Consider the following 26,539-nt stretch of genomic DNA (forward strand, 5'->3'; position numbering starts at 1 on the left):
TTTTTCCTACACAACTCACACCACACTGCGGACAGAGACCCCGAAACAGCGTACCCACGGTGGACAAATCAAGCAGGCTCTGATTTACCAGGACAACGACAACAGAGAACACGACGGCGCCGAGGAGCCCCTGGCGGAGCTGGGGACCCCGACGAGGCGACAAAGAGCAGGGACGCTCGGGGACCCCCGCGGACGGACACACACGGACACCAGGAACCTGCTGCAACACGGCGAGGCTGCTGCACACCGAGGGGAAAAGGCAAGGCGCCGAAGGATGCTCGCCCGCTGAAGCCTTGGTGCCCTGGCGTGAACTGTCCTGGAGCATCCTCCAGCATCGAGAGGCTCTTCGTGGGATGCTGGAGAAGCGAGGGCAGCGGTGAGAGCAGCACCGGCCCCTTTCGGCCCCTCTCCCCAAAAAGAGGATGCAGGGAGGGCTGTGCCAACGCCCTGAGCGCCCGGCCCAAACCCGGCACAGGGGAGCTGCTGGCTTCAGCAGCCCCCGTGTTGGAGCAGAAGCTCGTTTTGCCAGTGGCTGCGGGTGAGCAGAGCACTGAGGCAGCCTCCAGGGGAGATTCTGGGTCTGTGGGGAGAAGCAGGAGGTCGGAAAGCCAGCAAGCGGTGAGGCGGGCAGGGCTTGGGATGCTGTGCCCGGGGAAAAACCCTGCTGGGGAAGTCCTGAGGAGCAGAGGTGGGGTAGTGGGCAGGGAAAGGCAGGGAACAAGAGGTAGGTTTTGCTCACGAGCTACAGCACGCCGCAAACCAGGCTGTTTGGCACCAAAACAGCCAAGTGGCAGCTCTCCCTGATGCTTTTTTGGAGCAAGAATTGGACTGGAGCTGGGACTCGTTGCTTTGGGACTGGCAACAACCCCAGTGCTAACAGAGCCATGAAGATCCCCATCTCCACCAGCTCCGGTCAGAAAAAGCAAAAGGTTTCCTGCAAAGCCCCTCCTGGCTCCCGGCGTTCTGCTGGGGAACTGAGAGGAGGCTTTCCCCCACGGGGAGGTTTAAAAGAGAAGATGCTTTGTCTCAAAGGGAACAGCCTTGCCAATATTTCCACATTTTCCCGCTGTTTTCCAACACTCTCCAGCTGCAGTTTTCATCTCTTCCTCTCACACTCCCCTTCCTACCCATCCCTGCTCAGTGGAGGAGCCAAAACCTGTGTGCCCGTCATTCAGCTGCGTTTCCTTCGGTTTTTCCAAGCCCCCCAGACAAAACCAGTGCAGCTGAAACAGAACCAGGGCCTTTCTCCAGCAGAAAGCTAAAGAAAATAAATAAATAAATAAAAAATAATGCCTGGAAGCTGTACTGAAGTCGGGAACGCCACTGACTTCTAGTAACAAGCGAGCTTTGGGCTGGAAAATGTTCTCACAGCAGCAGGGAAGAAAAGGAGTGGAGACAGGGGGGTGTCGCTCACGGCTGGGGAGGGCAGAGCCCCCCAGGAGGGCGCAGCAGGCTCCTGCGTGGAAAGGAGGATGGGACGTTTGGGCCTTTTGGCAGGGAATTACGTTTCCTTTTGCTGTTTTCACGCAGGGTGTTTCTGCTCGGCGCTGGGTGCCGAGGGGGCCGCGCTCTGCGCCTTCAGCTCCTAAGGCCCAGCGTCGGCCGCTCCCTTGAGGACAGGTCCCCGTCCCGCTGCCCAAGCCTCTCTTCTTGTCCCCCCCCGCTCCTTACACACTGCTGGGGTTGTAGCACAGCAGGTTGAACTCCAGGTTCTCCTCCCAGTGCCTGAGCAAGACAAAGAGCTGCTGGGCCGCCGCCTTCACCGCGGCCAGGCTGCAGCCCTGCGGGAAGCGCTGCTCCTGCAGCCACAGGCTGGCCTTGGCCGCCACCAGCTCCCACTCGACGAAGTAGGACGCCGAGCTGTGCTCCAGCCAGGCCAGCGCCACAGCCGTGGCCCACAGCATCCCCTCGGGCTCCGTCTGCCGCCGCAGCTCGATGTCGGCCAGCAGCGCCTGGACCTCAGGGCCGTGCTGCTCCGGGGAGGAGAAGCGGCGGATGGTGATGGCCGGCGGGGAGAGCTCGCTCTCGGCTCGCAGGGCTTTGGAGATGCTCTCCACGGCGCTCCCCGAGAAGTGGCGGGGGCGGCCGGCCGTGTCCTCGGTGGGGCTGCCGGCTCCGCGCGTGCCGTCAGGGACCAGGAGCTGCCCGTCGTGCCCGAGGTTTGCGTGCTCCCCGCCGGGCACGGCCTTCCTGGCGCTGCTGGAGCTCGAGGGGCTGAGCGCCAGGCGGTGGCAGGAGAAAGGCGACGTGCGCTTCAGCTTCTCCATGGGGATGCCGAGCGCCTCGCAGAAGGCCGAGTTCAGGAGGAAGGCACCGCAGGCCAGCTGCAGAGACGCCTGCAAGGAGCGGTGGGCACACAGAGCTCTGAGATACTAACCTCTGCTGGGGAATTCGGGGAGAAAGCATGCGCAGATGGAGCAGCTCCTGTCTCTGTTGGCCAGCAAGAGCCTGCCGGGACGAGCCGGGGGTCCCCGGCCCCCCGCAGCACCCACACAGCCACGGCCGGAGCCGGGAGCTGCTCACCAGAGGAAGGTAGTCAATGCTCTCGCAGTCACTCTCCGAGCTGGCTTCGCTCGTTCTGCCCGGAGATTTGCTCATGAAACCTTTGGCAGCTCGAGTCAGCAGCCTGGTTTTGTGGAGGGTCAGCCTGCGGGAGGACAGGGGGGCGGCCGTCACCTGCCTGCGTCCCCCCCCCAGCGCCCACCTCCCCTCCATCAAACTGTCCCCATCCCCAGCCACCAGCACCACGTTCGCTGCTCGTCCCTCTGCTTGGGTCTGTGCTGGACCCGCGGGACCTGCAGGTCTGCTGGCAGCAGAGGGAGGTGGAGCTGGACCCTACCTCGCGGCAAAGAGGCTCTCGATGGGTTTTGGGGAATGTGCAGAAGAGGCAGCCAGGCTCTGGAACGGCGCTGGGAAGAAAACATAAAGGCAGGAGTCAGGCGAGTGCTGCAGGAGAGCAAATGTCAGAGCTCAGGGAGCAAAATCCACAACACTGGGGTGCGGGGTGCCTCGCTGGGCTGCTGAGGCTCCACCAAAATCTTGCCTCTCCCCTTGTCTGCATACGTTACGGGACAACGAAATCCCTGTGCATCTTAAAAACGAGCGTGGGAAGGTCTGTACGAAACGCCCCCCAGGGCTCTGTGCCTTGCACCTCTGGAGAGAGCCAGGCCTTGCGCTCACAAGCCTAATTGTAGGCAATAAGGTTTAAAAAAAAAGAATACTCAGCAGAAAATTGGGTGAGGAGCTTGAATCACTGACTCGATTCCCAGCAGTTATGTTCGAGCAGCCCGGAGCCATTTCCCTGCAAGCTCCCATGCCCCGGCCTGACTCTGGAGAACGGCTCTCAGGAGGGCTGCGGCCACGGGGAGCAGTGAGGCCAGGCCTGAAGCAGCTCCAGGTTTTTAGCTGGGGCCACCCCGACCTTTGGGCACCCACACCTCGGGAAAAGGCGCGAGCACCTTCCCCTACCTTCTGGGGGACGGCAGCCGGAGGAGAGCGGGGTGCTGCAGGGTGACGGCCCGGCCTCGTCCGCATCTGCAAGGGATTTACGGCGTCAGCATCACCCACCCAAAATCACCAACCCCTTTTGCCCACCTCCACCCCGCTGCTGGGGCAGGAGGAGGCCACCATGGGCTGCCTGCTGGGCACCGACGCTGCCTTCGCCTTCGCCTGCCTCGAGTGCCAGCACCCCTCACCTCCCCGCCACGCAAGCCCCTGAATGCGGAGGCAATTTTAATTCAGCTGCAGCCCTGGCAATGCCTGACGCGGTCCCAGCCCAGCTTGTCTTCATTAGCAGAGGATTTGGTGACAGGCAAGTGCCTCGCATCCCCTCGCCTCTAATTACGCCCCGCTTCATCCCTCGTGCTCTCTGCGCCGCGGCTGCCAATTAACTCCCAAGCACGGGCAGCAGGCGCTGCCTGCGGTTGGGGAGTTTCAGGGTAAATTGCAGCTTTTGCCTTGTTTAAGGAGACGGATTCCAGGCAGATGCATGATTAATTGTCCAGAGCAAATGCCAGGGCTTTTTGGGGGGGGTCCTGCATGTGACGGCAGCAGGCTATGGTGTTGGAAATGCCATCTCCAAGGCTTGGAGGATGGATTTCATGCCTGGCAGCCACGGGAAGCAGCATCTCCTCCGAGCACCGTATTAAAAGAAGAAGGCAGAAGAAAAAAGACCAGAGAAAATACTCCTTAAATAAATAAAGAAATAAACACCTTAATGGACTACACCACTAAGAGGAAGGAGACAAAAAAGCCAAGGAGCCTTACCCATGCCATGAAATCCATCATCTCCGTCCTGGCCGCAGGGTGACAGGGGACGTGCCGCAGAAAAGCCGCGGTGCCTCCTGTGTCCCGAGCTGAGGCTCCTCGGGCTGCCTTGCCTGGCCGCTTGCCCTTGGCACGAGAGAAGGGAATTGCCAGCGTGAGCGAGGGACTTGGAACCACAAAACCCACGGACTGGCGAGCTCGGCCACCTCTGGGCACCCCGAGCTGAGGCTGGACCCTCTGCCTGCAGCCCTGCATTACCTGCGCGGGTGTAGGCGACGCAGGGGGGCAGGTAGGTGCTGGTGCTCAGGTCCACCGGCACGAATGCCGTGTACTTGCTGATGACGTTGCAGGCCTTGCTGGTGTGGACAGCGTTGAGCTGGTACCGCCGGCCTGACCCTGCCGTGGGAGAGATGCCCGGAGTCAGCACCCGTGCCCTGGACCCAGCTCCCTGACCCACCTCGGCACCTGGGCTCCGAGCCCAGCAGCGAAGGCAACCCTCTGAGCGATGCCTCGTGCTGCTTCTCCTTTGCTTTTACACGCACAGATATTATTTCACAGAGCAGAAGCTTGAGAAAATGCACGGCGTGCAGCTCAGGGCGGTGACACCTGGCTGCTGCTGGACCCTCCGAGTTTGATGCCACCCCCTAGCACTAACTGCTCAAAAACCACCGCCAGCCCACGCGTGGAGGAGAGGAGCCGGAGCAGGGAGCGTGCCGACATGCAGCAGGAGCAGGAGAAAAGGACACAGCAGACGTAGCGGCAGCTACGTGAGGCACGCAAGATCTCCCGTCACCGCCTCATGTAAACTTGAGAGCCAGGCGAAGCGTCAGCAAGCCACCCAGACGCAGGGCGTTAATTACCGGCCGTTAATTACCGTGCTCGATTTCACACTCCCTCTCTGCAAGCTGCTCCAAGTCCCGGATGACGGACTTGGCTGCCAGGTGGTGGAAGGTCTCGCTCCACAGGTCCTCGTCGCCCTCCTCCTGGCTGCCCCGCTCTCGGAGGAGCGGGCGGATGTCAAAGGCGACCTCCCACTGCACGGGCTCGCTGCCCCGCAGCCCCTTCACCACCGCCTTGCAGGTGGCACGGGGCGAGCACGGGGAGCCCCGGGCGGCGCCGAAATCCCAGTCCTGGGGCTCCCAGTCGGAGGAGGTCTCCGTCTCGAACGTGAAGGACGGATGCTGGGTGCCTTCTGCAGAGAGGGGGACAACCACAGTGTTAAGCACGTTGGCTGGAACCCAATTCCCCTCTGTCCCTGATAAACCGTAGTTAACCCTTCCTAATTTTCAGCACAGCTTTCTGATGGGCAACACCACGCCACCAAAAATTCATTGCGGGTGGCTGGGCCCCCTCTGCCCCCTTACCCGGCTCCCCGGGGCTTCGGCTGTCGGACGAGGACCGCAGGCTGCCGCTGGCATCCAGCTGCCCCAAGCCCCGTCCAGCAGCAGCCTCGGGCGCTGGCGGGGATTCGGGGCGCTGGCAGGAGGACACGCAGCTCCCGTGCAGCAGGGACGGCCGGCGGGCACCCGCGCCACGGATCCTGGTGGTGGAGGAGCGCAGGCTGGTGGCGAAGGGCTGGGAAATGCAAACACAGCAAGCTTTGCCCACTGGGACGCATCTGCAGCGCATCCCTGAGGTGCCCGAAGCCCCAGGGGCTCTTACCCTAGATGTGCGGGAGATGAAATAGGGGTTTCGGCCCTCCAGGCATTTTAATGACTTTGCTCGGGAGCCAAAGGAAAGAAGAGAGGCAGAAAGATCAAGCACCAGTTGCTTGGTAACGGAAGGGGGGGCGGGGGGACAAGGGATGGGGAGACGGGATTTTATTTTATTTTTAACGAGGCCATTTCTCCACTTTCAGGAGACACGCATCTCCCCCTGTGGCATCTGCAGCGCCAGGTCTCGTGTGGATGGCGGGCAGGAACCCAGCCTCCAGCACCACTGAGCTTGTGATGAGCCCACCAGCAAAAACGGGAGGCAGGCAGCTGGGGAGGGGGCAACCTGAAGCAGGAGAGGCTCACCAAGAGAGGAGGGAGATGCCTACAAGCCGAGAAGCCCCTTCCCATTCAAAACCTGGGCTCTCCTCCCAGGCAGGGCGAGGAGCCGGGGCTTTGCGCTGCCCGCCGCCAGCCCTGACCTTTCCATCCCAGCACGGTGTGCGTGGGGATGAGCCGAAGGCTCGCGTTCACAGCCCCAAAAATGTCAAGCCCTGGTAGCCGGCCTTGGAGCCGGGAGAGTTGCTGGGAGCCCTCGGAGCCCAGGGGGCAGCGAAACCAGGCTGCGGTTAATTAGGAGCAGGGCGCACGCTGTTAAGCACTGACTGCCCTCCGGTCCTTTCTACCTCTCGTGCACGGGCCAGGTGCTTTGCTGGGCCTTGGCAAGGCGAGGGTGGTTGAGGGCATCCCCCAAAACACCAGCGCTTGCCTTCCACGAGGTGCTTTTCAGCTAGAGGGTAGAGGCTTCGTTCCTCTCCACGGAGCAGGGACCCTTTGCCCCCTTCGTCCCCTTCATCCCCCTGCCTCGCCTGCACACCCCCTGTGCCCCAGCGGCAGCTGAAGCCGAGTGGAAGCCCAGCCATCCCTCTCCGTGTTTCCATGGGAACAAAAGTGTGGCAGCAGCAGCTGCTGCACATCCTCTCGGCCCTGATTTCGGAGCTGAGCACTGCGGCGATGCTGAGGAGGGGAGAAACCCAGCCTTCCACAGAGCAGCCTGAAGTTGTCCCCGGGGCTGCCGCCTTTCACCTGCTGCTGGATGCAGACGTGTCCGGGTCCCAGCCCAAAGCTCTGTAGGGGCTGCGGCTTCCAGGGGAAGCAGGGGAATCTGCTTTGGGACCGACCCTGGGACCCTGCAGGGCACGGATGCGCCCCAGGCAGAGTTTGTATCGCGTGGCCAAAGTACAGATGGGCAGGGAGAAGCTTGGGGGTGAGCCGAACAGCAAAGCAGAGGAGGAAGAGGAGAGGCATTTGGCAAACAGAAGCAAGGAGCAGGATCCCGTCCTCATTTCCTCCGTGCTTGGGGCACACCTCGGCACCAAGTGCACCCGTCAGGGCTGGCGTGACCCGGGCTCCTTCCCTTCCACACCTGAGACGTCCCCGGTGCTGCAGGTTGGCCCCAGCCACACACGGAGCCTCTCCGGGGGCACCCACCTGGAAATCCACCGGGCACGGCTCGGGGCTGAGCTGCTGCAGGTCCTGCAGGTGGGCTTTGCGCAGGGGATTCCTCAGCAGGGCGCTGCCCGGATCGCTGGCCGTGGGCTCCTTCCGGAGGGGCTCGTGGTTGGCCACCTGGTTGGCACTGTACGCCCGTCTCCTGGAGGACGTCTTGGCATCCGTTCCTGCACGGAGGGAGAGAGGATGGGCCCCGGTCCCCCTGGGGACCAGGGGGACACACTCGGCCTTGCTCGGTCAGAAGGGAGGCGACAAAACCACAGAAGGAAACGAAGCACTCAGTCCCCCGGGGGATGCCAGGGGAGCAGGCTGGGAGGTTTTGTCTGAGAGATTTTCAGTCAGAGAAAAAAAAAAAAAAAAAAAAAAACACAACAAAAACCTGTCTGCGTTTACCCAAATCTCCTTGGAGAAGACAAAGGGTTTACTAATGAAATTTCATTAGCACAGACATTTTCCTGTCAGAGCGAGAGTAGGATTTCATTTGGAAATGCATGATTTCTCATTATTTTTGACAAGGTTGAGAGGATGCACAGCACAGCTCTTCTCTGATTACAAACAAAGAACACCCCACGAGTAGCGGAGGTTTCCCTTGCAGCACAGAAACGTGGCCCCGACCAGGGCGTTGGGGCCATTTTTCCCCTTCTCTTCCCCTTGAACTCCAACTCTGGGGCTTGCTGCAATAAGCAGCTGTTTCACGTGGCCTGGCTGGGCTACCGACCTGCTCCAGCCTCCTTCCCTGCACACCGTAGGCAGCTCGGACAGCTTGTAAATAATTACATGTGGCCAAATCTGGAGCTGCTCTGAAAACCTCTGGGGAAGCCAGATCTCCAGGGCTTCCCTTGATTTCCTGACACGTTTGGGTAAAACATCCAAACCGAACAGACTCGCTCGAGCCTCGGGAGATCCGTCACTGCTCCTGCAAACCCCCCTGACGCTTTGCAGAGGTACAGCTGGGAAGGCTTAGCTGTCAGGGAAGGAAATTGGCAGAGCAGAGAGGAAAGCTGGTTAGGAAGACAGGGGCATCACCCCCACGGTTGCACAGCGGGAAACCTGACCGGTGTCCGTGTCCGATTCTCCGCCGGGATCCCTGCCCACCGCCAGCTGATCCGGGGTACGCTCGGCCGGGCAGCACCCCTCCGGGTAGCTCCAGCTCTCCGTGCCGGCTCCCTCTTCCTGGGAGTGCAAGAAAACTGAGCTGCTCGACTCCTGGGAGCGCATCATGCTGTACCGCCGCCTCTTGTCCTGGGGAGAGCGCAGAAGCAGGTCCCAGGGCTGCAGCCCTCGGATGGGTTTGCACCCCGGTGCCCTTTTCGCCCCTCTCCATCCCCTTGGCCACCCGTTGGGCTCCCCAGTGGCTCACCTGCCGCTTCCTTTCCCACCCGGCGAGCCACGAGCAGTCACGGCTGCAGGTTTGCAAGGGGGAAAAAGAAGAAGGAAAAAAAAAAAAAGCCCCCGGGTTGTGGGCAGACTCACCGATCGGGGGGTGGAGAGGTACAGCGAGGTGTCGCAGACGACGCCGTAGCCAACCAGGCGGTCACCAGGGAAGAGGCAGCTGGTGCTCACCGGGGAGACCAAGACCTCGGTGCTTTCGGGAAAGACCCACTCCATGGACACGTCGCTCAGGACCGGCGCCATCGCCTTCTTCAGCGACCTGATCATCTGGGGAAATAGAGAAGAGCAGTCACATGGAAAGCAGGGGTTGTGCGTGCCGTGGTGGTGCCTGGTCCTGCTGCTGACCTTCCCGTGCTTCCGCAGAGCACCCCGAAAGGCGCGGGGGTCTCCGACAGCCCCTGGCCAGCCCCATGCCCTGACCCAGGAGAGAGCCCAAACCTGTGAACATCTCACGGGCAGACCCAGCGGGGAGCCCACAGGCATTTTCCTGCACACCAGGAGGGGTTAGCACCAGATTTCCAGGCAGAGCATCTTAACCATTCCCTGGTGTTCCCACTGCTTGTTCACAGGCTCTGGGAGACGCACCAGGCTGTGGTTTATACAGCTATTAATTGATGCCTCAGACTGCTGAAGGCACCAAGCTGCACAGCCCGCAAAGCTCTTTATTAATAGCTCTATTAAAAACAAACAACAAAAAACAATGGCAAAAAAAACTCTCTTCACTGTTTTTGTTTTTAATTTACATCAGAAATGCTGATGCTGTTCTGTGTGCTACAGGTTCCTGCAGAAGGGTGGGCTGCTGAGGCCCTTTTGAGATGAAGAGCGCAGGAGGCAGCTTTTTAAAGATATTTAGGAGCTTAAGACCCGATTCCCTTGGGGTTTGGTCACTCGGCAGATGACACCGTGCTTTTACCAGGGGACAGAGCCCGCGAAGGGCCGTTCTTACGGCACATCTGAGTCACCGGCCCTGGTCTTCACAGGGAGAGTGGAAATGAAGCTCCCTCGTTTGCTTTAAAGCTGGCTTAATAGGCAAAGCCATCGCCGCGCGTTCCCCTCCCTCCAACCCCAGGTACTTCTTGCCTGAGCAGCGCGAGGGCTGAGCCTGACTTCAAAACTAATTGGCTGCTTTGATGCCGGCTCTCCTGCCCTTGCCTGCGCCTGCGACAGCAGCTACCTTTGAAGCCGGAGCTGCCGTATTGAGGCTATCGCCTCTCCCCTTCCCCGCGCGGGGTAAACAGGCTCCCACTCCCTCCGACAGCCGGAGATGAGGCTGCTCTTTCATCCCCTCCCGCTCACCCACCTGCTGCCGAGTGGGAGTCGCGAAGGCAGCACCGGGAGAGGGAGCGGGACCGGCTGCTGAGCCGCTGCCTCCCCCTCGCTGCGCGCATGGCAGTGTTGGAGAGCGATGTGGTGGCCCTGGAGAGCACGCTGCTGGCCCTGGGGGGCACGCTGCTGGCCCTGGGGAGCACGCTGCTGGCTCTGGGGGGCACGCTGCTGGCCCTGCCCTCCCCATCTCCCCGCAGCAGGGAGGGCGGCCGTACCTTGGGCTGCAGCCGCTCGCCCTCGGCCAGGAACTCGGCAGTGCCCCTGGACACGGCGGCCAGCCCCTGCACCAGCCTCCTGCAGGCGTTGGGCCCGATGCCGAAGCTGTAGCACCTGCACGGGGATGGAGAGCGTCAGGCACATCGAGCAGCTCCCAGTTTCCCTGCTGGCCTCTCTGCCTGAGCAGGGCTCCAAGGTTTTTGGCCGCAACCCTCATTTGCAGGATCCCCCCCCCCCTCCCTGCCTTCTCCCTGAGTGCGAGCAAGCTGCCCAGTCAGCTCCTCTCCCTGCTGAGCGCCTGTGGTCAGCAGCATTAAAGACCTAGCAATTATCTCTGCTCGCAATTAAAATAAATGTTTTCTCAAGGAAAGGGGAACCAGCCGGGCAGGGTGGCTGCCCTTGCTCCCCACTCAGCGAGTCGGGGTTGGCTTTCAGGCAAAACCCCGCGGGGAGGCAGCGGGATGTGGGGGGCACGGGGGCAGCCCAGGGGCTCAGGACAGGCAGGGCGCAGCGTACGGCCAGGGCTGGGGGAAGCGTGGGGATGAAAACACCTTTGGCAGCAATCTGCATCTGCAGCAAGGGCTTTTCTTCTGGAGGTTTTAATCTCCAGATGGCTGCAGGTCTTACGGAGATTCGCACCCTCTTACACGGGGCTCTGATCTCCTTTGGAGGCCGGGCACGACTCAGACACGCGCTGTGCGGTGCCCTCCGGGGCTGCCCAAGCCCAAGCTCCAGCACTGGCTGTGTCCAGCTCACCGGCACACCTCCAGGAGCGAGGGGCGGGTAGTCCTGTACCCCTGACAATCCCTCCATATAGGAAAAAAAAGGACAGAGCCGCTTCCCTGATCAGCCCTGAACTCTGAGGGATGGGAGAGGAGTAAGGCTTTTCTTGCATTTTTCTAATGTTTCATCTCCCTTAAGGAGACGGAGGAGAAACCAGACCGTCAGGGCTGGGGAACAGGCTAGGAGCAAATTTGCTGCTTCTCCCACCGCTCTTTTTCAGCCTATTCAATTCTGTGCAGCCCCATCCTGGAAGCAGCTGGGTCTGGACCCAGATGTGCTTTAAAAAAAAAAAAAAAAGCGGCAAGGAAGATTGTTCGTGTGTCAATCTCTCCTAGCAGGAAGCATCCGACAAGAGCCTGTGAAGTCGTCAGCCCAATTATCCCACTTTTGATTGTTTAAAAAGCATCTGAACTTCTGGGATCTGTTCCAAACCCTTTGAGGTTCTCCCGTGGCTTGCAGCAGCCCGCTCTCCTGCCTCTATTTCTGACGCAGGGATATCTGTGCGACAGAGACCCGCGGCTCCCCTGTGCTCGAGTAGCAGCCCACCCTGCTCACGCCAGGCTTTTTGCCCGCGTGGCGGCGAGCCCCGTACCTGGTGGAGGAGGAGTGGTTCCTCAGCAGCTCGAGGACCTTCCCCGTGTCGCCCACGGCCCCCGTCCGTCAGCAGGAAGAGCAGCCGGGGGTGGCCCCTGGGGATCGGCTGCCGCACGACCCACTTCAGAGGCGACAAGATGTTGGTGCCGCCCATGTCAGCTCGGATCCTCCTGATGCTCTCGCAGGCGACGGCCAGGCTCTCCTGCGAAAGGAGCAGCAGAGGCAGCAGCCTCGGGAGGCCAGCGCCCTCCAGCACCTCGCCCAGCCCGTCACCCACCTCGCAGTAGCTCCTGCTGGCAGGGAACAGCGTCTTGAAAGTGGAGCCGAAGCCAACGATGTTGAAGAGGCACGCGGGCATCAGGCTCTTGAGGAGGACCAACAGGGCGTCCTGGGGGGGAGCAAAAGCAGAGGGGTCAGGCACACCACGGCTCTTTCCATCCTGCCTTCACTCACGCCCTTCTCCCACCTGCATTTGATGCAAAGACAGCTCCTTGCACGTGATTCCCTGCACTGAGAAAGCACCGCATGCTAGTCTGCTCTTTTGCGAGCTCCTTAATGGTATTTGGGTCCAAAGCAGCAAGGGGAAGGGGGAGCTTTTGAAGAGCGGAGCAAAATCTCTTTTTTTTTTTTTTTTATCTGATGGAAACCGTGCTTGTGGTGCAGCACTGCAGCACCGAGCTGGTGGATGAGAAGCGGGGTGTGAAACGGAGAGCTGCGACGCAACGCATCGCCATGCCCAAACCGGCAGGAGCAAACGAACAGCCCAAAGCTACACAAAAGGAAAAGCCTCCCCCAGCCCCAACTCTCTCGTAGCTGGCACCGATTGAAATAACAGGGAAGGGCTGCTTCAAGCACTTCTCTTCGCCAGAAGCTGTTACCTAACTTGCCTAGTCCTGGGCTTTTATGTAAGGGGCCACCAGCACGGTCTCAGAGGTGCGTGGTGGCTGTGGACGGAGCACCGCAGCCAGGCAGCTCCCCTGGGAGCTTTGCAGGGCAGCTCCAGCACTCAGCACTGCAGAAGAGGGAGGACAATCCAAAAGCAAAGTGCTGGCAGCGCTGGGAGCGCCTCTGCGCTCGCTGTTTATGTGCTGATAAAGGCAGACTTCTGCCGAGGGCAGCAGAAACCCTCGAGCCAGCCCTAGGAGAGGAGCTGCCAAGGTCACGCAGGCGAGGGCAGCCTCCTCTTGGCCACGGGGTCCGGGCTGGCCCCACGGAGACGCAGCCACGCGGCAGAGCCGCGAGGTAACGTACGTGAGCGGGGCTGCTGCCCTTTAGCAGGCTCCCGAGGACTTTACACCAAGCTGTTAGCTCAAACCTACGAGGATGTATTTATATCGCCGCTTCCCGGCAGGCTCCGGGGGTGCTGGCTCCTGCAAATCTCAGCGCTGACATCCCCGCCTTGGAACTCGTTGCAAGGATTAAAAAAAAAAAATAAATATAAAAACACACAAAAATAAACAACAACAAAAAAAGCAGATTTCCAAATATTTCTGCTGAAGCACTTCCCAAAGTGGGCTACCGAAGCCTGCCTTCTGTTTGAGCGAGCAGAAGGATTTATTGCTTCTTGTGGTAAATATTGATCCTGATCCCCTTGCACTCGGTATCAATACCGCTGCTCAATACGGAGAGATGTTTGCCTCCGGAGAAGTCAATTCCCAGTTATTTTGCCAGCCTGGTCGGTGCCAACGCATGCACCACCTCTTCTCCCCCTGATAAGAGCCCGGTCCCACTACCCCACACGGAAGGGGACACCCTGAACCTTCCACCCCCATCATTTCGGCTGACCTGGACGGGGGCTCTGTCCCCGCAGTGTCCCCAGATCCCCAGGGGACGGACCAGGGACCCGCACCCAGGCCACGCAGCGAGCCAGAAAGCAGAAGCCTGGCCCGGAGCAGAGACACCTCCTGATTCCCAGGCTCTGAAACGTGGTGAAGGAAAAAGTGGGGGGGGACCCCGCGCAGCACCAGCAAAGCCACCGCGGAGATAACTCCGGGACAGGGCACAGCCAGGGCTTCCCAGAGGACCCCCCGCAGCCCCCCTCAGGCTCCCCGCCGCCTGCGATGGCACCGCACGCTCCTTTTTGCTCCTTTTTGCCATCCTCGGCAAGTTCCCATGGAAACGAGAGGCGGATGGGGAGGGAGACGGCATCGAGATGCTCCCCGCCACCCACCTCCGGCTGCGGGCAGAGCTGCTGCCGGAGGTGGGGACACGGTGGCACTGGGGACACTTTTTGGGGGGGGGCACTTTTGTACCCCAAATCCGGCAGTCGCCCGTGTTAGGGACGGGGGTGAGCGGGACACCCCTGGCTGCAATCGAAGCCCCAAGGGGAAGCCTGCCCCTGCGCCTGCTCAGGAGGGCGCAATGTTTTAAGGTATCGGGGCTCAGCTGGCCCCGAAAATCAAGGGGAACTTCCCAAAGAGAGCTTTTGCCAGAGCTGCTCCCCGAGACGTGCCAGCTGGCGGACACCAGCCTGCCCCCAAAGCGCGTTAAGGGCTAAGGATAATGAAACAGCCACCGGTGTAGGAACCTCTCTAGATCGCATGAGCAGTGGCACAGAGCCGAGCTGGGTCCCAAAAATGGGAGATGGCTGCCGGGATGGCCCTGCAGCCGCTGGACAAGGCGCGGTGCCCCCATTTCCCTCCATGGGACTCAGCCCAGCGCAACCACCCAGCGGCCATGGGGAGGCTGCCGTTGGCTGGCTCTGGGCAAGGGAATCCGGTGTGGTGGCTCCGGGGGAACTTCAGACCCCCAGAACACCATGGCAAAGCCTTTCCGTGGCCCCTTTTTTACCCAGAGCGCTCAGCACACCGCTCACAACCCTCCACCAGACCACAGGAGTTAAGTGGTCTTTGAGAAAGGGGTGCCTCGTGCTCTAACGACTTCTCCGGGTGCACTGCCCACCAGTGACACGTCTCCTAAGACCGGCGCAAAGCCCCGAAGCATCCTTTGTTCTTCTCCAGAGGTTTCCCACTGGGGCAGCGACCAGGCCCCGGGCACGGGGAGAGATGGAGAAGAGTCACAGGAGATGGGAAACCAGCAAGAGGGAGAGGGAAATACATTTTCGTTTGGTGCACGGATGGGAAGGAGAGGAGCAGGGGCAGCAAGCGTCACTGCAGGTACCTAACGAGCAGCACGGTCACGATGACTAAAGCCACAGCGTATAATTACCCCCATCCCCTCTTAATGAAGGCTCGTCAGAATTGACAACCCTCTCTGACATCGCACAGGCGCCTCCCATCCCACGCGGTACCTTGACGCGGTCGATGCTCACGCCGCCCATGCTCCTACTGCGGTCAACCAGGAAGATAAACTCGCCGGGGGCTTTGCGGAGGTCCGCCTGGGCCGTCCGCAGGTCCGGGCAGAAGTTCAGCATGACAACAGGGTGGTGGGGGATGTCCTTGTTCAGGCGCTTCCTGATGATCTCGGTCTGCAGGGAAGAAGGAGAGGGAAGGCAGCGGGGACAGCATCCTGCCGCCCCGTTCCACCTGGAGGGGGTTCACAGCGTGCCTACAGATGGAGATGCTCGTTCTGGCCCCGGTGATGAAAACACCTCGCCAAAATGATTATTAAATCGTCATTATTTCCCTCGGGTAACACAGTTCGTTAGCACCACTTGGCGTGACACGAGGCACAGAGCTACCCAAGGCTTTGTGCACGGCCACTCGATGACAAAGCGCAGGACGCGGCGCTCAGCACGCCGCGTTGGCCGCTTCACTTCCTTCCTGCCACCTCTGCCCTGCTGCTGCTCCTGCCCGTCCCCTCCACCGCTTCCCTTTGTAGGAACCGAAGCGCTTCAGAGAGCCCAACCCGTCACTCAGGACAGAATTTCAATAGGAGCCCACACGACGCACGTCTCTGCGCCGCGCATAGCTCTGATGGCTTTCTGCGCTGTGTCTGCTTTTATTTCAAGGATCAATCTCCGTTGGAGACGTGATAAAATTAAACCAGGACAAACCCTCTCGAGCTGGTTCTGCCACCTGCCGTGGTTTCCAGGTGACTCCGTTGCGCCCCACCTGCTCCCCTGGCTCCAAAGGGCTACAGGAGGCCGTGCAGCGAGCTGTCCTGGCCCCACAGGCTTTTCCTGGCCTTTTTTTTTGCCTTTTTCCTTGCTTTCAGAGCCTGCCGGTTCTTGCTGATTTCACGAGAAGAAACCAGACCCCAAAGGGCTGGTTTTCTCCTGCATTTCCCTCTCGAGCTTCGGGAAATAAATGAACCGGCCACCAGGAGCTGGAAGGGTGTGCTCCGTTCCCCTTTTCCTGCGCTCAACGTTATTTTCATCAGGATCTTTCCCAGAACTGATGTCCATCCAATTTCAGACTGGGAACCCTGCCCAGGCATGGAGCTGTGCCCCTGGACCCAAGTGCAGCGCTCCCTGGGATGCCCCTGGGGATCCAGGACTCGAAATCCCCGTGTGACGGGGACTAACCAGATCCTGCCGGCCGAGAGTGATGCCCGCGTGCGCTCCTCCCCACCATCCTGCCAGCTGATGGGCATCCAAGGCTTCTGCATAGCTACCCGAGGGATGGAAATGAACGACCGTTTACTGCCGAAATTTCTGGGCTAACTCACTGAAGGCAAGAGGTGCCGGGTGGCACCCGCTGAGTAGCGTTGGTTCTCACCCGAAATCTACCCCGAGGCGTTTAGGGAAGAAGGCTTTTTTCCAGGAGGGGGGAGCCTGGGGCACAGAGGGGGGCTTCCTGCGGGGAAACGTCTCTGGAATGATCCCCCCCAAAACCAATTTGACATGCTAAAGACACAGAAATAATTAGGGAGCCATCCGAGCCGGAGCGTGGGAGTTTTGTTTCGTTCCACCTGCCGCACAGCCGAGGCAATTAGAGGAGGCGCCTGCCGTGCAGAGCGAGCGCCGTCCTCATCCCTGCGCCGTGCTGCGAGAGAAAGCCCAGGGGAAGGGAGCGGGGCAGGCGGGCGATGCATCTCTCGGGGAAACGAGCGCTGGGGGAGACCCCCACCCCGTAAACTCGGACGGTTCCCCCGGTCCCCTCCTCTCCGCTCAGCCCCGGCACGCCGGTGCAGCAGCTCGGGGTGCGGAGCTGTCACTCAGCGCGTCAGAGCTGCCAGGAGATGAGGCAGAAATCCCGGAGCAGACATTTCTCCATTTGCTCGTCAACAGAACAAAGAGAAGTTTCTGCTACCTTTGTCTCCAGTTGAGCTCATTATTCCAAGCCCGATCGCTTCTGTCTTTCTGACAGCTATCCAGAAAGGGTAAACATTTACCGAGCAATTAAAAGAATATTTTATTCTATGTCACTGCAATAATACCCTTAATGCTATAATAACGCACCTACCTAATTACGCTGTGCTAGAATAGCACTAATTACACACACAATAACCATCTCAGAGCTTCTTCCACACTTGGTTTATCAGAAGCAACGCAGAATTTTCCCCTCTTCCTCCACACCAACCCCTCTCCGAGGGAGGATGCTGCAGTTATTGGACCGGCGTGATGCAAGCAAGCAAAGCAAGCATTTTCTTGCGCAGCTCCAGTGCCAAGGAAAGCCCGGGCTGAGGCTCGGCAGCTCGTGCTTCTCACCTTTTTCTCGGCGCTGGGGTCCTTCTTGGTGCCTTTAATGAAATCGTTCTTCCCCTTCAGGTGTCGTTCGTACTCCGCGGGCGTCATATCGCCTTCTTCCATTAAGACGTGAGGCATGTGGGGCTCTGGAAATGCAGAACCACTTCAGCCACACGTCAGCTTGGCAAGAAATATAGACACCCCCAACTGCAAAGATACAGGGGCAGCCCCGAGAGGGCCCGGGATTATCTCACGGAGAGCCCCTGGCCCCGACACCAGCGCTACGGGACAGGGCTCTAGGAAGGGGCTGCGGCAGCGGAGGGAAAGCAGAGCCCACCTACCGCTGGGGTGGATCAGGATCTCCACGGGCCTGTCGAAGGTGTGCTTGTCGGCCAGCGTGATGACGATGCTCCTCGCCGAGCGAGCCGAGGGGTCGGCGTCCGCGCGGATCTTGTGCGTGGGGCTCTCGACGCCTGCCCGGGGGAACCGCGGGGCGGTTGGGGAGGACCAGAGGACCCCACGCCAGGAGGGAGATGATGAGGGTAGGCATTGCCCAGAGGCGACGAGAGCCCCGCAGCACGCCCTACCTGCCAGCAAGCATGGCCCCCGGATCTCCAGGTGGAAGCTGAACTCGTACTCGGAGGGGTTGGTGGCCTCGCTCTCCAGCAGCTGGGCCAGGCAGAAGCTGCTGCCCTGCTCCGGGCTCCCCGATCCGCAGCAGGGCTTGGCTCTGCGGGTGAGACCAGCCCCGGTTAATGCTGGGCATGTGTGCTGCGTCCCCAGGGACTGCACATCTGCAGCCCGTCTGCTCTGGGGTGTTGTCTCCCGTTCCCCCCCTCCTCCTCAGTCCCATCCCGTGGCTTCGTACGTCCGGAGCTGGTGGCCAGGAAGGGTGCTGGTGCTCTCCGAGCTGGGCTGTGGGACCCTGGGGACACACACAGCTGGCAGGAGGACCCTCACGGCCCCGCTGGGCAGCGTCTGCAGCTCCGAGGAGGTGCTGATGAAGACGGAGATGCTTTCCAGGGGAGGAATTGTGCCCAGGCTAGCCACAAATGCAATTCTCTCCAAGTCCTCGTCCATCACAATCCTTCCTGCAGAGATGGCCATGCCACGAGACACGGTATCAGTCACAGAAACTGCTCCTCCGCAGGCCTCTACCACCCCAGCCCTGGGCCACATGCTCAAAGCAACCTCTGCTGCAGAGATTCCTCTAGAGAGCCCAACCCACGGCCCTTTGCATCGCCCTTTTGGCTGTCCAGCAGCAACAGCTGGGGATGGGACCGTCCCTTTTGGCAGACACCATAAGGACGCGAGCCCCAGAGCCTCATCTTTTCAACACTTTTTCATCTTTCCTTCCCCATGCTCCCCCAAAACCCTCTCACCGCTCCTGTCGTGAGCTCGTCCGTCGGGGTGGCCGCAGCCGTCGAAATAGGCGGCGTCGATCTTGGCCTTGTCCTTGATCTGCACGGTGACGGCGCGCCGGCACACCGCCGCCTCGAACCCGACCACGGTTGTGTGCTCATCCAGGGGGAAGACAAAGAGCCCTGCCGGCCAGCGGGGTTTTAGCCCGGCAAGCCCTCGCCCAGACCCACCGCAGGGGGCTGCTTCCCCCAGCTCTGCGCTCCCCACGTGGGTTTTTCCCAGCGGCAGCGGTGGCAGAGGGGTGTGCTGCTGCCACCTCCACCTCAACGGGTGGAGAAATGGGGCTGGTGAGAGCCTCAAGGAGTTCAGCAGGGGAAGGAAGGAACAGAGGAACAACCCCGGGCACCAGGACGGGCTGAGAAGTGGGCTGGCCGAAAAGGACCTGGGGATCCCGGTGGGCACCAAGGTGAGCCAGCAGCGCACCCTTGCTGCTACGAACGCACCCCTTAGACCCGTGTAACCTCGAGTTCACAACCCCTGAGGACTCGACCAAGGGGAGGCAGCTCCCGAAGCAGCGTGCTCCCAAACCCAGTGCAGAAACTTGCCTTCACACGGCTGCGCCTCCGGGTTGCGGTAGGTGAGCGAGGCCGTCATCCCGCAGGCGTAGCCGCTGACGCACGAGGTCACCTCGGAGGCGGTGAGCGGCAGCGGGCGCCGGGTGCCGCGGTTGATCAGCCCCGGCATCTTCCCCGGTGGTCACGGGGCGCCCGGTGGCGAGCTGGGGGACGCAAGGAGGAGCCCCGGGGGACCCGCACGTCCCCGCCACCTCCTGGAGTCTTCGGCGGCCCTTCTGTGCCCGCTGCTTTCCTTGCTTGCTCCTTGCAGCAGTCTTGCTAGTGGCTCCCGGGGTACTCGCGGCCCTGTGGGCAGGACAGAGGGCAGGAGAGATCCCCGTGGGACAGGACCCGGGGTGATGGCCCTGCTGGCAGAGGTGGGGATGGAGGTGAGACCCCGTAAGACAGCGATGGGGGATGCAGGCCACTGCGGGGCCGGGCAGCGGCAGGACATCGTGGAAGCGAGCGGCACACCTCGCCAGCCCCCAGCTACTGCTGGAGCGGGGGCACAAGGGGTTAGCTGTGGCCTTCCAGGCTCTCCTCATCCCCCAAGGGACACGTTCCCCTCAGGGAAGGCTCTGCCCTCCCCATCCCCTGCACAGGGTGACCCATCCTGGCTTAGCAGAGACATTCGGATGCACAGTGGCCGCTCCTGCCAAGCTCGTTTCAGCCCTCTCCCAGCAGCTTTCCTCGGCACCAGCTCCTCTCCCCAAGGGCCGGGGTGCCAGCTCCGGCCCCAGGTGACCCGGAGCCCTGCCCCAAAACTGCCCCAAAGGACGGGGAGGGCTCCAGGAAGCTCTGGCTTGCCCTGCTGAGCCCCTTTCCCTGCCCCAGGATAGGGCTGGAGGAACCGACACCATTCAGTGACTACAGCACAGAGCAGGGAGAGGAGGGGGCGGGCACGGGGACCCCCAGGGCGCCCCCTGCGCCCCCCAGGAGCCCACCCCAAGCTCCCAGCTGGCAGGACCCTCGCTCCCCAGCAATTGCTGCTGGCCGTGAGGAGCATCCCCGCATCCTCCCAGCCTCGGATGCTGCTTGCTGCGGCATCACAGCCGCTGGCCCGGCCTCAGCAGGACAGATCGGCGCGGCCGCCCTGCGCTCGCTGCATCAGCAAAACCAGCCGTGCCCGTAATCCTGCCCGCCAGGGGAGCAGCAGCACAGGGCTTTGGACGTCAGTCGTCACTCGGCCGGCCACGCTCAGGCCCCGGCAGGCTTTATTTTCCCCTTGCTTTGCAAATGATCTTTCCTTGGCCGCAGGGGAGGGAGCTGTGCTGGTAACGAGCTCGGAGCTCAGCCCGGCCGAATTCGGTGCGCCACGCACGGGGCCGGCGCTGCTGCTGCTGCGCCGACGTCGGAGGACGGCCGCTGTGACGTGCGGAGAGAGCGGGGCTCTGCTGCACAGCGCGGGTGTGATCGCCACGGGCAGGCTGGGAGCTGGATTTTAAGCTTGGGTAAAGGGCAATTATGTGCCTGGAAGCAGGGCGTGAAGCCCAGAGAGCTCCTCAGGGCTGCTCGGGTGCTATCTGTGCCCCTAAGCGCTTTGGTGTCGCCAAAAAACCTGGCTCTGGAGCAGGTGTACTAAAGGCAGAGGCAGAAAAATGCTCTTCTAAGGTGTGTTTTCATGCATTGAGGAGAGAAGAAAACCATGACTGCTGCATGCAGGTAGCCCGGCCCCCAAAAGAGCGCCGGGGTCCCGGCAGTGCCACCACCCAGAAAGGGACCACAGGGTCCCCAGCACCCACAGCAGACCTGGAGCTGCCTGCAGCTGCTGGGATAAAACCCACAACACGACCTCGCCTGGGCACTGGTGTCCAAAAGGTGACTGAGGGTGAGGAGGGAGTGGGGAGAGGTGAGAACGCAGCCACTTGTGCCAGCGTCTGCTCGGGAAGCCGAGCACAGGCCAGCTGTCCCCTTGGGGATCTCGCTCTCACCCCATCCTCAGTGTCGGTCTCCTAAACAGGCAGAAAACGTCCCCTTGGCCCCAGCTGGCCAGAAAGCCCTCTGCCATTTGGCAGAGCTGTGCTTTCATCCCATGCCACAACAAACCCCAGACTTTTCCTCCTTCTTGCTTCCCCCCCACCCCACCCCACATTATCTGACGGGGAGAAGGAACCCTCCTGGTAATTCCCCGCAGACATCTCATGCCGGTACCACAGCCACACGGGGACCAGCGAGCCTCGGTGCTGAGCTCTCAGCCCGTGCCTCTCCCCAAAGGGGATTTTGGGAGCAGGGTTTTGGGAGCAGGGTTTTGGGAGCAGCTCCGCTCACACCCCGGCAAAGTCACCACCAGATCCCACCGAAATCCATCCCGCTCGGAGGGTGCCTGTTGTTGTGCAACCGGGTGAAAAAAAAAACAACAAAAAAACAGATATTCCTTCGGCTTCATTTGTATCAATCAACACTGACATCCAGTGGCTCGCCAGGCGGGGTACAGTCGGCGTGCTTTGCGGAGACGTGCACGGGAGCGCCTGTTGCACCCCAGCCCGGCCCCAGCGCTGCGGTGGGGGAACCCCAGCAGCACCTCGGGAAGGTTCCCGGCAGCCACACTGGGAAAGCAACACCCCACCCGCCTGCAGAGCCAAAATGACCAAACCCCTGCACTTCCAGAGCTTTTTGGGATCTGAACAGCAGTGGTATCAGGCTCAGGGCCGAAGCTTGAGGGAGGACCACGATTGCTTCCAGGATGCACCCTGAGAACGCGAGCGGTGCTGTCCGTGCGGGAGCCTTTCCCAGCTCCGGGCATCGCCCTGCCCTCTCCAGCCTCAAAACACAAGTGCTCGACTCCCTGCCTGCCCTGAAAAAAACAGCAAAACTGCTGCTGCTGCCCCCCCTGCACCTTCGCTCCCAGCTGGAGCAGATTTCTGCCCCCGTGGGAGAGGCTGGTCTGGCCCCAAAGGGCACCCCGAGGCTGTCCTCACCTCCCCGGGGACGGATTTCAGGGGGTGCGGATTGTCCCTCTAGCAGGGGCTGGCCCGTAGGTCTTGCCCCAGGTTCTGGGGCTGGATTTGGGTTCCTGGAGCTGTCACTCGCATCCCTGCTCTGGGAGCACCTCCAAAAGCAGGGGCTGTTACCCCTCCAGTCAGCAGGGGCAAGGGGGAGGGCGGCGGGGCAAATTTTGGGTGTTACCATCGCACCTCACCTGCAAGCAAACTTTTCAAGCCCCCCTTGCTCCTTCTGACGAAGCCGGCCGAGTCAGAGGGGAGCCACGGGGACAGGCTGCCAGCGCCGGGCAGGGGATGCAGACATGGCCAAGGAGCAGCCCTGCTCCATCCTCCTCCTCGTCCCAGCACAGAGCTGCCCGGCCGAGCACGCACACCAGCCCCTGGTGCTGCAAGCCTTCACGTGGGGGGAGCAGAGGGCCCCCCCAAGCCACTGAGGTCACTGGGATGGGCTCGGTCCCCTCTGCCCCCAAAGCAGCGTGTCATCTCCCCCCTTCTGCGCAGGAGGGGATAAGACTGTCACCCCCAGCACTGCAGCACCACCATCCAGCCCCCTTCCCTTGCCCCCTGCCTGCAGCGAGAGGACAGCCCCATCGACGGGGGGGCATTGTTTTGGGGAGCCAGGGGAAGGGGGGGGTACACGGTCAGGGGCTCCCCAACCAGCTGAGAAAGGGACGACGTAGGGAAGCAGCAGCTTTGCCAAGTGTGGGCTTGTCGCCTGCGGAAAAATATTGTGACAGGGATCTGTCGACAGAGCGGCTTTGTGCCGGGATTGTGCACCGCCTGGCGAAGCAGCAGCCCGCACCCCCGCCCCAAACCAACCCCCCCACAGCCAGCCCGGCCTGCCAAAAAGGTGCAGGAGCAAGTGGAGAGCATCGTCTGCTTTCTTTTCCTTACCTTTCCTTGGGAGAGGGGGTGGGTGGGTGGCTGGGGGGGGGGCTGGAGCAACTTCCCCCCGCTCCTGCAAGCTCCTGCAGCTGGGCTGGGGGGCCGGGAAGGTGGCCGGAGGGCTCTCGGAGGCGGCCGGCACTGCTTCAGCCCTGCTTTTGTCTCTGAAAGGCACGGAGAGAGACAGGAGATGAGGAGGGAGAGAGAGCACGGGAGGGAGAGACGGCGCGCCAGGGCTCGGGGTGGGGGGAGCCGCACAGCGGCCACCTCGGCGGCCCCCCCCCAAAAAAAATAACCCTGACCCTCTCCCTCCCTGCCACCCACTGGGGCTCGGTGGGGTGCGGATGGGGACCGGGCTTACCCAGACGGACACGCACGTGCGAGCACCCCGAGGCTCGTTCCCGGCTCACCGGCTGCCCCCGGTGTGCGGCCGGGTGGACGCAGCCTTGGCGGAGCCCTGTGGGTGCCCATGGTTAGCTGGAGCCATTTGTGTCTGTCGGGGAAGGTAACCATGACAATCGCCCTCCACGCACACCGCCTCCCTCCCGCAGCCCCCTCCTGCTCCCGGGGGCATGGGGAAGGGATGAAGGACGAGCACGGAGCCCACCAGGAAGGGAAACGGCACCTTGCTCGTCTGCTTCCCTTATGGGGGAAATCAAAGCCCCCCACCCCAGCCTGCAGCCCCAGCACGGGGCTCCTCTCCCCCTGCTCGCTGCCGTGGGGCACGCGGGACACCCATGGGGCCGCCCCACAAGCGAGGATGTTCCAGCAGGATGTGCTCGTGCCGGACACCAGCACCACACGGGGCGGCTGGTGCTTAAAAACAGGGAAAATGGTCAAGGGGAAACTGAGGCACTGGGGACGCACCTCTGCTGGGGATGGGGCTGCACAGCTCCCCAAGGAGGGGACATGCAGCAGGGATGAGGTTTTCCAGCACAAATCCTTCTTGTAGGATGGGTGACCAGACCGACAGCGTCCCTAACGAACCACCTTGGCCACCAACTCTACAAGCAGACCCCAGCCGAGTCTCCTCCCTCCCCCGGAGGCCGACTTCAGCCCCAAAGCTGGAGAATTTACGGTTCTGATCAGACAAATAAATCAGCTGCAGAGTAGCCCATGTAGCCGGCTGCCGGCTCAATGTTTGCTTACTATGGCTTTTGTCTCTGCCAAAGAAAAGAACATATGTTGGGAAAAATCCCCAGATTCATACCAACAAACGTAGCTGAGGCAGGTTTATTTACTTTACTGGGCGAGCTGTGTGACCCACCCGAGGGCCTCTCACGCACCAGGAGCACAGCACAGGTTTCCCAGCCCCTCCGCTCGGTGTCCAGAGGAGGCTTCGGTGACACGGAGACGCTGCAGGGTACCTGCATAGAAAGGGACGAGAGGGACTTTCCTGGATTTATCTGGAAGGAAAAAATCACAGAGGGCTGTGCGAAGGGCCAGGTCTTGTGTCGCTCATGTGCCAACATTAGAAAAGTCAGACTCACGCTACAACCTTGGTTTTCTTCCTTGCACCTCCGTTTCAGGGGCAGAAAGAGCTGTAGTTCCCCTGCAAATGTCACAGCCCCTGCTCTGCCCCAAGCCTCAGTTCCCAAAGGGACTCAGAACCCCAACGCTGCACCTCCCTGCCTGTGGGGAAAAACCTTCCAGTCATGGCCTATGGAGGCTCAGCAGCTCCAGGACAAAATAAACGACCCCAAAGCTGTAAAAACTTGCATCGTTTTGGTCTCTTGAGTCTTGGGAGGTGTCAGCAGCTCCAGCAGCCGCTCCCCAGGACCTGGGAGAAGGGCTCGCCTGCCTGAGGGACCGCACCCCACGCAGCAGGGCAGGTCCTGGCCCCAGCCCCATATCATGGCATAGCGCTGGGCCCTACAAAACGCAGCAGGGCAGGGCTGGCTGCCAGTCCCATGCCACGGGGCTGGTCCCCACACCGTGCAGTGAGGCAGGCCCTGACCCCAGCCCCATACCACAGAGGGGACCAGGACCCTGCCCACGCATGAGGCTCGGGCTGACCCCAGCGCCACATCACAAAAGGGGCCAGGTCTGAGCCCATATAGGGAGGCTTGGCTGACCCCAGCCCCACATCACAAAAGGGGCCAGGTCTGAGCCCATACAGGAGGCTCGGGCTGACCCCAGCCCCACACAGGGGTTAGGACCCAGTCCATACAGGGAGGCTCGGGCTGACCCCAGCCCCACATCACAAAAGGGGCCAGGACCCAGCCCATACAGGAGGCTTGGGCTGACCCCAGCCCCACACAGGGGCCAGGACTGAGCCCACACAGGAGGCTCGGGCTGACCCCAGCCCCACACAGGGGCCGGGACTGAGCCCATACAGGAGGCTCGGGCTGACCCCAGCCCCACACAGCGCCCTCGCAGCCCCGTGTCCCCCCGTTCTCCCCCTTTCCCCCCCCCGGAACGCCGCTCTCCCGGAACGCCGCCCGCCCTGCCCGTGCCGCTGCCGGCCGGCCCGAAGGAGCGCGGCGCAGGCGCCCTCCCCTCGCCCGGCGCCATTGCGGCTGCTGGCGGCGAGGCCCGGCCCGGCCCGGCCATGGCCACCGACTCGTGGGCCCTGGCCGTAGACGAGCAGGAGGCGGCGGCGGAGTCGGTGAGCGGCGGCCGGGCCCGGGGCGGGTGCGGAGCGGGGCCGGGGCCGGGGCCCGGAGCGGTGCGGAGCGGTGCGGAGCCGGGGCCCGGCTGCGCTGGGGGCGGCCGCCGCCTGCTCGCAGCAAGCAGGCAGCGCTGCGGAGACCCGATTCTCCCCTTTTTTCCCTCCTTTTTTGGGTCGTTCGGTGCCTCGGGGGTCGTGGGGCCGGGTCCTCAGGACGGGGGGGAGGGGGGAATATCTCTCTATATTTTTTCCTCCTTTCTCTTCATCCCCCCCCATCCTTTCCCCTCACGGTGCATCCAGGTGGTGCCTCACCTCGGGGTCCTGCTGCCTCTCATGGCCCACAAACGCCTCTTTTGCCCCCATTTCTGTGCCCTGTCTTCACACCGTCCCGGCAGCGGCACGGACCCTGCGCTGGCGACGCTCAGCCCCCGTCCCCGTCCTTGTCCCTGTCCCCATTGGGGACCTGACCCCGCTGTTTTTCCTCGCTCGCAGCTCAGCAGTTTGCACCTGAAGGAGGACAAAGCCAAGCCGGATTCCAACGGTGAGTTACCCTCGCTGTGGTGGTCTCACCACATTCCTGTTTGGAGCGGGAGCAGAACCCCTCGGGGACAGAGGGGAAGACCCTGAAGATGGTGGAGTCCGAGCAGAGCAACACCCGACCGGTCAAAAAGCTGCAGGAAAAAAAAAAAAAACAAAACAGAAAGCTAAGATTGCTTAGCCAGTCGCAATGACTTAACTATCCACCTCTTGAGCTTGCCCTGCTGGGCTAACTCTTTCTGCCTGTGTCTTGATGGCAAGATTTCGTGGTGTGTTTGGCTTGGACCAGGCACCGGCATTGATTTGGCCGCGCAGAG

General features: G+C 61.5%; 2 protein-coding genes across 2 annotated transcripts in view; one reads left to right on the forward strand and one right to left on the reverse strand.

Moving 5' to 3' along the window:
- Window positions 1-26,135, reverse strand: VWA5B1 (von Willebrand factor A domain containing 5B1). The gene is given in 25 exon segments (XM_040533385.1): window positions 1-2,336; window positions 2,524-2,647; window positions 2,840-2,909; window positions 3,469-3,534; window positions 4,267-4,392; window positions 4,525-4,662; window positions 5,141-5,458; window positions 5,631-5,841; window positions 7,410-7,597; window positions 8,486-8,672; window positions 8,904-9,089; window positions 10,364-10,478; window positions 11,740-11,805; window positions 11,807-11,943; window positions 12,019-12,129; window positions 14,992-15,168; window positions 17,293-17,417; window positions 17,613-17,744; window positions 17,859-18,001; window positions 18,140-18,362; window positions 18,654-18,815; window positions 19,239-23,238; window positions 23,436-23,567; window positions 24,316-24,441; window positions 25,998-26,135. Coding segments are annotated over 22 exon segments (3,813 nt in total). The 5' UTR covers window positions 19,378-23,238; window positions 23,436-23,567; window positions 24,316-24,441; window positions 25,998-26,135; the 3' UTR covers window positions 1-1,667.
- LOC121058184 (ATP-dependent RNA helicase DDX19B) overlaps window positions 25,524-26,539 on the forward strand; it is a 12,151-nt gene continuing 11,135 nt past the window's right edge. The window contains exons 1-2 of the mRNA XM_040533386.1: window positions 25,524-25,682; window positions 26,178-26,226. Coding sequence (XP_040389320.1) covers window positions 25,626-25,682; window positions 26,178-26,226 — 106 coding nt within the window. The 5' untranslated portion in view covers window positions 25,524-25,625. The remainder of the gene's footprint in view (window positions 25,683-26,177; window positions 26,227-26,539) is intronic.

This window comes from Cygnus olor, chromosome 21 (genome assembly GCF_009769625.2).
Source record: "Cygnus olor isolate bCygOlo1 chromosome 21, bCygOlo1.pri.v2, whole genome shotgun sequence".
In the NCBI taxonomy this organism is placed as follows: domain Eukaryota; kingdom Metazoa; phylum Chordata; class Aves; order Anseriformes; family Anatidae; genus Cygnus; species Cygnus olor.